The 11,488-nt window shown below is 36.5% G+C and overlaps 1 protein-coding gene across 1 annotated transcript; it reads left to right on the top strand.

Annotated features, from left to right (window-relative positions):
• Positions 1-6,952: 6,952 nt before the first annotated feature.
• On the top strand, positions 6,953-10,446 carry coa6 (cytochrome c oxidase assembly factor 6). The gene is made up of 3 exons (XM_067390880.1): positions 6,953-7,089; positions 7,275-7,433; positions 9,966-10,446. The coding sequence occupies exons 2-3, from the start codon at positions 7,290-7,292 to the stop codon at positions 10,059-10,061; spliced, it is 240 nt and encodes a 79-aa protein (XP_067246981.1). The 5' UTR covers positions 6,953-7,089; positions 7,275-7,289; the 3' UTR covers positions 10,062-10,446.
• The last annotated feature ends 1,042 nt before the right edge of the window (positions 10,447-11,488 follow it).

The following is an 11,488-nucleotide window of genomic DNA, read 5'->3' as shown; positions in this document are numbered from 1 at the left end:
TCATATTTATTGATAAACACATTCTGGTCAAAAATCTGATATTGGATTGTTCTACAACAACCTAAAAAAATAATTAAATGCTTAAATGATTCATTAATCTTTGATTAATTCACTCAAAAGGCATTCTAATCTTTTCAAAGCCTAATATATTTCAATGCTTTGTCCTATAAGACTGAGAAGAAATACAAAAACCTAAACTTTTACACACAGACACACACACACACACACACACACACACACACACACATAGCCTAATCATTCGAAATGATTTATAATAATTCAGTATAAAACTGATCCATAAAACACAAGTTAATGCAATGCTTTTGTCTTATAGAACTGAGATTTCAACAACAACAACAAAAATACATTCGTCAATAATTAATTAATAAATGCACGGAGAACCTGTGGAAATAAAGCTCTTGGATACATGCAACTTTACGCGTCAATGCATTCATGCCCAAACACACATCTATGGGGACGCATCCATCACTCATGACTGTATTTACTTGTTACCTGTGTGACAGATCAGACACAGCTGCGCGAGGAACAGATGTGATTTGGCGGTGATCAGACGCATCATCTTCAGACTCGAGTTAAACGCTGACCGCTGATCTATTGATAACGCAATAACAGCTATTGCAGAGATGTTACAGTGGATCCATGTCAGTGTTTCGCGTATCCTGATCGTCTTTCCCACGCTAGAGCTTCATTCACTGTATGATCACAGTGCGCGAGAGGAGAGACCCTGCGTTCACGCGCCGCCCACAGCCTCGACAGTCTCGCGCATAATCAATCGTAGGTCCGAATCCGAATAACTGGACGTGCATGGTCAAGAAGCAGTGCTAGTGGCATGCAACATGATATTAAATGTAAAGGTCACCTTTTATAATATGTTAAGAGCTTTATGAGATTTAAACAACAATGAATGTGTGTGTTTGTTGGTTTAAATGTGCATGAATTGCATTATAAATGATTATAAAGGACTTTTATGCTGAAAGCTGCTTATTGACACCTGTTGGACTGCTTTGAACAGAAGAAAAAAATCATGTTATGCTGTACTTTTTCCATGTCTTGATATACTGTATATTAAATATTACACCACACTCATTTTTGAAAGTCAATCAGTTTTCTTTTAAAATGAACATTGTTAAAATTTTTGTTTAATTCATTGAACTTTGGTTTAAGTTACTATTCTTACAATGTCCCCAGGTGCTTTACAAACCTCTAACATAAAACTGGTAATTTATGCAAAAAAAATTCTATGCTCCAGTCAAATGGTTTAATAAAAAACAAGATAAATCTGTGATAAATTGGTGACCAATTTATTGCGTTTTCCCGTGTTCTCAATTTCAAATATATCAAAATTCACGCATTCATTTTTTACATTACAGAGTTCAAAAAAAATAATTGCATAACACTGGCCCATGCAATGCATCCAGAATCAAAGGATCAAAATGCATTTATATTTACATTTCATATTCAGTTTATACAATTGCTTGATTCAGTACCTGGACATATATATGCTTCTTACACCCTGAAAAGCATGTGGTTACATCTTGTGCCTGTACTAAACCTCACAGAATCACACTGTTTCTGCACTCCCTGTTGTTATCCTTTCTGCTAAATTTGCATAATTTATTCAGGGCACCTACTTCACTTGCTGGACGGCTTTTATAAGGGGGAGCTTGATACAGCTCCTTCAGCATTCAGAGAAGCCCATTGTACACATCTACACCGCTCAGATTAGACTCAACAAAACCTGTTGATGATGTGCTAGAAATACACTTCCCATGGGCTCACTGGTCGAAATCCGCGGGCACTGAGGCAGCTAGCAATCATTTCAATTACGAAAAGATTGTTTTCGATTACACGCAAGCCGAGACTAATGTCAACAATGCTGTGTTGTTTTCGACTGGTAAACAGTACACTTCCTTTATTCTTCAATGCGCAACCATTCTGTTATAAGAAAAACAGTGACCCTGTGATGGAGATCCAGGTCTCATCTTTTCAGAAAAAGCAGCAGCATTGTTAATTGGGAGCGTTTGGATGACAATAATACACTGGGAGGTGGACAAAAGCCACCAAAAGAGAGACTATGTGAAAGACGGAGAGAGTTAAGGGGTCACACTGAGGCAACACGGCGCTGGTAATTGTATCAGTCGTAAAAGTGAAGAGGAAGAGGGCGTGTTGAGACTTCAGCCAATCACGACATCCAGATTAGTTCCACTGACTCGAAACACCCAGACAACTTTGAATCAATAGCATCTTTAGTTTCTGTCAAATGCATCTAGAATCCATGATCTGCTTTAGTGAAAGAGGCAGATCGGTTTACACTGAGGAGCATCACAACTGAAGGTGCCGTAAATGGCATAACAACAACCTCACAGGGTCCTCCCTTCACACATGAGGATTGAATTACTCTAGATAAGCATCTGTACTATGGGAGAAAGAGCAGCTCATTAGCAGCATTAGCATCACGTGACCTCAGGTTTCTTCCACCTCGGGTGGTTTTTTGCGTTTCTCTGTGCTGTTGGCTGGATCAAACAGATGATTTGTCCACGGTTGGATGTGGAAACTGATATCAACAATATCGACAACCAGCTGTGCTGCTCTAGCTTCAGTATTCCTGGCATTCTGCTGCGCGCTGCAAATCAATGCGGATCACTACAGGGGGTGTTCGAATGCAAATCCCTCTGGATTATTTATCTGTGGGGGGTTCAATATTTACAGATTATGAACAGCCTTCTCAGTTTTGCATTATGCAGCCATAAAAATCACTTAAAATATACTACTAATGGCCCACTATGTGTTAAACTAAATTTAGAATGGAGTTAGCATATATAAAACTTTAACAGTTGGTTACCAGGGTGCTTTTGTGGTTGCTACAACATTTCTAGGTGCTTTGTGGATGCTATGTGGTCACTAGGATATATTAGTGGTTGGTAAGGAATTAAGTGTTTGCCAGGTTGATTTTGGTGGTTTCTAGGCAGTTACTAGGGTGTATTGGTGGTTGCTAAACATTACTAGGTGGTTACCAGGGTGCTTTGGTAGTTGCTAGGTTGTTACTAGAGTGCTTTGTGGTTACTAGGTTGCATTTGTGTTTGCTAAGGCATTATTTGGTGGTTACCAGGGTGCTTTGCTGGATGCTATGTAGTATATTAGAGTTTGCTAAGGCAAGTGGTTGCCAGATACATTTTTGGAGATTGCTAGGGCATTGCTAGGTGGTTACAAGGGTGTATTGGCGGTTGCTGAAGGTTACTAGGTGGTTACCAGGGTGATTTTATGGTTGCTAGGTGGTTACTAGGTTGTATTCGTGTTTGTTAAGGCATTATTTTGAGGTTATCAGGGTGTTTTGTGGTTGCTAGGACGTTTCTAACTGGCTACTAGGGTGCTTTGTGGTTGCTATGTGGTTACTAGGGTGTATTTATGGTTTCTAAAACATTAATAAGTGGTTGCAGGGTGCTTTGGTGGTTGCTACGGCATTGCTACAGTACTTTGTGGTTACTATGTGACTACTAGAGTATATTGGTGGTTGCTAAGGCATTGCTATGTGGTTACTAGGGTGCTTTGTGGTTGTTGTGTGTTTATTAGGGTGCTTTGGTGCTTACTAAGGCATCACAAGCTGACTACAAGGATGATTTAGTAGGTTGCTAGGGTGTTGCTATATGGTTACTAGGGTGCTTTGTGGTTACTAGGTTGTTTTATGTTTGCTAAGGCATTACTTGGTGGTTACTTGGGTTCTTTGGTAGTTGCTAAGGTGTTGCTATGTGGTTTCTGGGGTGCTTTGTGGTTGATGTTGTGTTTACTAGGGTGTTTTGGCGGTTACAAAGGCATCAAAAGCTGACTATAAGGATGCTTTAGTAGGTTGTTAGTGTGTTGCTATATGGATACTAGGGTGCTTTGTCATTACTAAGGTGTTTTGGTGGATGCTAAGGCATAATTAAGTGTTTACTAGGGTGCTTTGTGGTTGCTGGGTTGAATTGTGTTTGCTAAGGTATCACTTGGTGGTTACCAGGGTGATTTGGTGGTTGCTAGGGTGTTTCTAGGTGGTTACTAGGGTGTATTCATGGTTGCTAAGGCATTACTAGATGGTTGCCATGGTGCTTTTGTGGTTGCTAAGGCATTACTACTATGATGATTGCTAGGGTGTTGTCATCTATGGGATTTTTAACCAGCTTCAAACATCCACAAGGCAAAAATTGCTTAGAAAAGAATAACACTTTTCTCCTTAAAAGGTTTATTAATAAAATTTTGGAGTTAAAATCACTAACTCCAACATACTCAGAACAGCAGAGAAAAACAGTGGTTTGCAATATTGTTCAAAGATGGATTGTCCAACCAATGCACAAACATAAAACAAGTAAACACTGGACAAATCGCGCCATTTCTGCACTCTATATACACTGGTGAGTCCTGTGAAGGTTTATTCTCCAGGAACAGTGTGGTGAGGAGCATCCCTGGGGTGTGATGAAAGCCATTCATGAAGCTAACTCCATCCCTCCACAACACAACATGGCATTGAAATAAGCCTCTGAAATGTGACATCAGGGCTCCTCGAGTCCAAAAGAGAGAGGGGCCCAAAGGAAGAGCGCTGGGGGCTTTTCATCTGAAGCGTAATGCCAGGACAACACAGACCGCTGTCTCTGTTTCCCCCTCAGAGAGATGAAAAATCAAAACACATCACACATGCACATGCTGAAAAGAGGACAGCAGCGTGGGACTTCTAATCACACAAGAAAAGAAAAACGCACACAAAAAAGCTCCAACATTAATTGAAAAACTATTGTACATTTCCATGTCAACATTTGAAGTTTGTCTTGAACTTCTAGTTTGCATTGGAGCACAAATAATGCACAGATGCACTTATGTTCATTGATTTGATGTGCTTTTTGTTGTTGGCATGCCAGTGGCAAAAAAAGGATTGCTCTGTTATTAATGAATGTTTTGACACATGATACAGTAAGAGTAATGAGTTTTACAGCTGTGATCCTCACGAGCTACAGCGTTTTAAAGTCATTTATCATGCTTTTACGCTGTCCTGACTTGGGTCTTTATGGAATACTAATTTGACGATTTGGTTCGCCGGTTCCCAGGGTACACTTATTAAACTATTAAAACACTGTGGATTACTGAAATCACTTTGATCGCTAATAGGTGCTGAAACTCAGAAGCATGACTGCAACTTATGCCACATCTCAGTTCCTTAGCAACTGAGAGAGAAAACAGACGGGAGAATTCAAACAGCCCAGCGCTGACCCATAATCACACACGACTGACAATCAAGAACACAGGCAAAGATGAAAGAATCAGCACTTCAAAGTTAACAAAAGTGGAACACAAAAGTGCTCGAGTTGAGAGGAAACATGACTGTCCTTATAAACTCTTCGATTGCTCTCTTACAGTCAGATTATTTCATGCAACATCTACAGCAGCTCCAATATATGGAAGGCCATTTCTGACACATAAATGCTTTGGTAAATCTTCATTTGACATATTAAGTTGACATTATGAGATAAAAGATCATAAAATGATATACCAAGTCATAATTATGAGATAAAAAGCCGCAATGATGAGAAATCAAAAATATGAGATAAAGACATAATTATGAGATAGAAAGTTGAAATTATGAGATAAATTGAAACTATAAGATTAAAAGTCATGCTATGACATGCTTTTAAAATTATGAGATAAAGTAATAATTATATCATACTAAGTCATAATTATCAGATAAAAAATTTAAATTATTAGAGATAAAAAGTTATAATTATGACATACTAAGTCATAATTATGAGATAAACAGCTGAAATTATGAGATAACTCAAAATTGTGAGATAGTCATAATTATCACATACTAAGTCATAATTATGAGATAAACAGGCATAATTTTGACACACTAAATCATAATTATGAGATAAGTCAAAATTATCAGATAATTTTGATAAAAATAATTAAGATACTAAGTTATAATTTTGAGATGAAAGTTGAAATTATGATAAAAAAACTGAGATTATAAGATAAAGTTATAATTGTAACATACTAAGCCATAATTATGAGATAAAAATTGGAATTATGAGATAAAAAGTTGAAATTATGACAAAAAGCCGAGATTATGAGATAAAGTTGTAATTTTAACATACTAAGCCATAATTATGAGATAAAAATTGGAATTATGAGATAAAAAGTTGAAATTATGAGGTCAAAATTGAGATAAAAAGTCATACTTGTGAAACAAGTAATACTTATGAAATAAAATGTCATAAATATGACACATTCTAAGTCATAATTATGAGATGGAAAGTTGAAATTATGGATTTCTTTGTCATAATTTCAACATTTCATGTCAAATATGACTAATAATTTTGACTTAAGTCATTCATTTTCATCTTTTTCATTGGTGCACTGGAATCTCAAGGTCTGTTGTTAATTAGTAATAATGGAGGACAAAAAAACTCTCTTTTAAATGATTCAGAGTTTATCTGAGACCTCAAATGTTTGTGCTCTTCTTTCTCTTTAACATTCAGCACTGAACAATGGACACTCTCTGTCCCTACAAAAGAGCTCACTTTCAATAGCATTCCCACACACAATTAATTCCTGTTTGTTAATGGCCACGATGAGTCACTGGGATCAGGAGCACAAGGAGGACTTCAAAACATTGGGAAAAAACAGAGCAGCAAAAAAGATTTTCTTTCTAGTACTGACTTTTGACAGATGGAATGAAATCAAGTCAAAGACATGAAAAACTAAATAGCCTTTATTCAGCAACATTTTATTTGACATTAGTTTCGGTCTCAAACCCTTGAGTTTGAACTGTTGCAAAACATACTGTGGCATCAACAGTAGCTTTCAGGAGCCAGGACAACATTACAGACAAATGTTTGATAAGAGGACTAAAATGTTTTAAGTGCACCATCTAGAGGTCACTGACCGAACTACTTTTTTTATGCAATGGCTTGGGTCATCAGAAAGCGACATGTTTAGTCACATTACTTCCTACATGCTCAACGCGTCCTTGGGACTCTCTGCACTACAGAATATGACACTTTTATTAGGATAATAATAATTATATGAAGTGATGAATCGTATTTGGTAAGCGGTTATTCTTTCTTTACAGAACTAAATTATCTCTCATAAGTTATAACGTGTTCTTTAGTAGAAATACTGTGTCTATGACAGTTCACTGATGGTTAAACATTTTCTTAAAGTTAATGACATTTGTTTGGAACATTTATATCGAACAATACGAGTGTTAAAAGTTGTTGACAAACCTGCAGAATGACTGAGGAGAGATGAGCGCTCCTAACGCCAGTGAACGAAAGGCCTGCTGGAGCGCGAGAGATGAGCTCTGGAAGTGTCTAGATGTCCACCAAGACAGCACATCTGCCTGTGAGAAATACCAGCAGGAGTTTGAGGCCAAGTGTCCTGCCCAGTGGGTCTGTTCATAGTTCTGATTCAATAGTTCTGAGTGCAGAAACATACGAATCTCTAGGACACCTGCTTGCGATTTGAATAATTTGCAGCAGCTGTCATGCATATTGGGATATTTACTGAATTATTTCTTCTGTTGAAATGAAACCAAAACATTTGGTTTACATTCATTGCCTTTATATTAACACGTTAGGCCATTGCATTGTTACAAAATAGCATACAATATTCAGTAATAAGTACACTAATGTTCCCCTCTCAATGTAGTCATGTATTATAGTTTAAATGCATTTAGTTAAACTTAAAGGGATAGTTCACCCAAAAATGAAAATTATCCCATAATTTGCTCACTCTCAAGCCATTTTAGTTATATGACATTTTTTCTTTCAGTTAAACACAATTGGAGTTATATTAAAAAAAATATCCTGCCTCTTCCAAGCTTTATAATGGGAGTGAATGGTGCCCAAAACAACACATCCATCCATCATAAAAGTAATCCATACAACTCCACGGGGTTAAAGGTGCTAAAGAGGATCTTTTCGTCGACTGAGAAACCAAAGACTGTTGTTTTTGAAATGAGCGCATGAGTAAGAACAACCCCCCTTCACAGATTATTTTGAGGGAACGCCTCCCAGAACTCGTGCACGAGTATTGGAACACGAGTGTTTACGACCGGCATTCGCTGTGGATTCATTATGTCGGACTCACCGCAGGTAACTCATAATCTGCAGTTGTTACTCCTGTCTCCTGACAAAAACACTGCAAGCGGCGCTTGTGGAGTGTGGAAAGTTACTGGAGCGTGCAGCCGCGCTCATCTCTCACAAGGAACGTCACGGCAGTGATTGACAAGCCAGAGGGCCAATCGCGTAAACGATTGGCTGATGTTTTTAAGGCCCTACCTCGTGCACAGATGATGTATATTGATATTATTCCTTTCAGTGCACCTAATAAATAGTCTTTTATCAGTTAGTAAAGACAGTTTCAAGTAATATTGCAAACATGTATAAAACAAAACATCCTCTTTAGCACCTTTAATAAAGGCCGATGGGTTTTTTTGTAATAAAAATATCCATAATTATAACTATAAATTGTAATGACTCAAGTACAGTCGTTACCGGAAGCCAGTTATTATAGTTTATAAAGTTATAAATATGGATATTTTTCTTACAAAAATGCATAGGAAGGCCTTTATTAACCCCCTGGAGTCGTATGGATTATGGATGTGCTTTTTTTGTTTGTTTTTTAAAAAAAAACATTCACTCCCATTATAAAGCTTGGAAGAGGCAGAATATTTTTTAATATAATTCCGACTGTGTTCGTCTGAAAGAAGATAGTTCAACTAGGATGGCTTGAGTGTGAGTAAATTATGGGATAATTTTCATTTTTGGGTGAACTATCCCTTTAAAAGTGCTTTATTAGTACATCTTTAAATTAAATTTCATCATTACTTGTATTGTCTTTGGCCCCGTCCCAAATGGCTCACTTAATATGTCTTGTGGATTTAAAATGGCCACTGTGTGCACGTGTCTGTTAAGTCCACATGACCATTTGTGATATTAGGTTTCAGAAAGGTGCTTGAGAACGCCCCTTTTGTGGTCGAGATGCACACTTTTGCTGAGGCCCTGTCCCAAATGGATCCCTAAGTCCTCGCAATCTTCCTCACACTTTGGTAACGTAATACTGCTTCGACTGTCATGTGGAGGTCTGCTGTGGCAAAAGTGTGCATCGATGTTGCATATCGGCCGCAAAGGGGGCGCTTGCAAGCACCCTTCTGAAACCTAAAATGGCAAATAGGACATCCTATGGTCACAAGAAGTCCACAAGACCGCAAGTGCACCTGAAGTGTGCCATTTGGGACAGGGCCGATGTGCTCTTGTGGACTTCTTGTGGCTTCTACCCCACAGTCAAAGCAGCATTATGTTACGAAATTGTGAACTCAGAGGAAGATCATGAGTGTTTAGGGTGTTATTTGGGATGGAGCCTTTAAAATATGGTTCAAGTATACTGCCAAATGTACTGACAAGCATTTACAGTAATTAAAATATGCTTTAATGTCATTTCTTTTGAAACTTATGTATGTCAGGTATTTAAATACATTTCAAATTACACAATTCTAATTACAAAGTTATTTAGTACATTTAAAAAGTATTAACTTTAAATGTAATATCAAATAGCACACTATGGTTCAAATTCTAATCGAGTACATGTGCTTTAGTATGTTAGTCAACATTAAAGTAAGTGTACTTTAAAACATAGCAAAAGATTATTAAAACATTATGACTTTAAAGTAAAACTTTTCATTTGATATTATTACAAGTACTTAAGTGTCATGAAAGTATACTCTCTTTAAGTTCACTTACATGGCCTTTTATTACATTAATATTAGTACAGTTTTTATATTTACTTTTAGGATTTGAAGTACACTACAAGTGCACATTGAATACAATTAAGTGCACTTTTTTTTTTCACAAGGGCAATATTTTCTTCTGTTGAATTTCACAATGCATGTACATGAACTGATTGTTTTAATTCAACGGCAGGTGAAGTATTTCATCAAACGGAGGGACTTCTTGAAGTACAAGGAGAAAATACAAAATGAAGGCTATGAACCAGCTGAAGGAACATCAAAATTATAGCCAGCAATGATGTGCATCGGAGGGAATGATAACACTGGACTCTGACAATGGCAGTGATGCACTAAACATTTTCCTAGCCTATATAAAGCATTGTGGTTTTGTCTTATTTATCACCATTTAATGAATCTGTGCTGTATGGAGCTTCACTGTAATGTTTGAAATGCAAAATAAATAAATGAACCAAAAATACAGTGTTTTATTATGTTTCAGAGATGTCAGGTGAAATAAATCGATCATAGAACATATTACAATGATTTGCTTGTGAATAGGCCAACAATGGGTGGCCGACAATAACAAAATGTTTGTTTCCTGTATGTACAATGATTAAAGGGATAGTTCACCCAAAAATGAAAATTCTGTCATCATTTACTCACCGTCAAGTTGTTCTAAACCTGTACAAGTTTCTTTGTTCTGTTGAACACAAAAGAAGATATTTTGAAAAATATGAGTAACCAAACAGTTGCTGATCCCCATTATATGGAAACTTGTTTCTGCCACTGAATAAAAAAGAAAAAAGGTATAATTGTGACTTTTTATCTCTCAGTTTTGACTTTTTTCTCAGAAATGCATGATATAAAGTCAGAATTACAAGTTATAATGTCGGAATTGCGAGTTATAAAGTTGGAATTGCGAGTTATAAAGTCGGAATTGTGAGATATAAAGTCGCAAATGTAAGTTATAAAGTCCGAATTCTGAGTTATAAAGTCACAATCGCGAGATAAAGTCAGAATTGTGTGATATAAGGTCCGAACTGCGAGATAAAGTTGCAATTGCAAGAGATAAAGTCACAATTGTGAGAATAAAGTCGCAATTCTAAGGAAAAACTTTTTTTGGACTTTATTTTTGACTTAATTGGACTTTATAACTCACCATTGTGAATTTATATCTCAGAATTGCTAGAAAAGAAGTCAGAATTGTGAGATAAAAAGTCGCAATTATCTTTTTTATTTTTTATTAAGTGGCAGAAACAAGTTTCCATACCATTGACTTCTATAATATATATTTTTTTCACACTATGAAAGTCAATTGAGACCAGAAACTATGGAAGAGGATTGAGGCCAAGCAATAATAAAAAAATAAAACCATCTCGAGATTAAAGTTGTTAAATTTTGAGAAAAAACTCGTTAAATTGAGAAACAAATCGTTAAATTTCAAGAAAAAAGTCGAGATAAAATGTTGAGAATAAACGAGTTTATTCTCAACATTTTATCTCTACTTTTTTCTCGAAATTTAACGAGTTTTTTCTCGAAATTTAACAACTTTAATCTCAAGATGGTTTTATTTTTTATTATTGCTTGGCCCTAATCCTCTTCCGTAAGAAACTGTTTGGTTACCAACATTTTTCAAAATATCTTCCTTTAATTTCCACAGAACAAAGAAACTCGTACAGGTTTAGAACAACTTGAGGGCGAGTAAATGATGACAGA

The sequence above is a fragment of the Chanodichthys erythropterus genome, chromosome 8 (genome assembly GCF_024489055.1).
Source record: "Chanodichthys erythropterus isolate Z2021 chromosome 8, ASM2448905v1, whole genome shotgun sequence".
Taxonomy (NCBI): Eukaryota; Metazoa; Chordata; class Actinopteri; order Cypriniformes; family Xenocyprididae; genus Chanodichthys; species Chanodichthys erythropterus.
The sequence above is the reverse complement of the archived record's forward strand: the minus strand, read 5'-3'. Positions and strand labels throughout refer to the sequence as shown.

What these genes read in the sequence shown, in the direction of transcription:
- coa6 (XM_067390880.1), top strand. Translation starts at nt 7,290, where the DNA reads ATGAGCGCTCCTAACGCCAGTGAACGAAAGGCCTGCTGGAGCGCGAGA. An exon ending in CCAAGTGTCCTGCCCAGTGG is followed by an intron (nt 7,434 to 9,965) that starts GTCTGTTCATAG and finishes ATTCAACGGCAG; the next exon opens with GTGAAGTATTTCATCAAACG.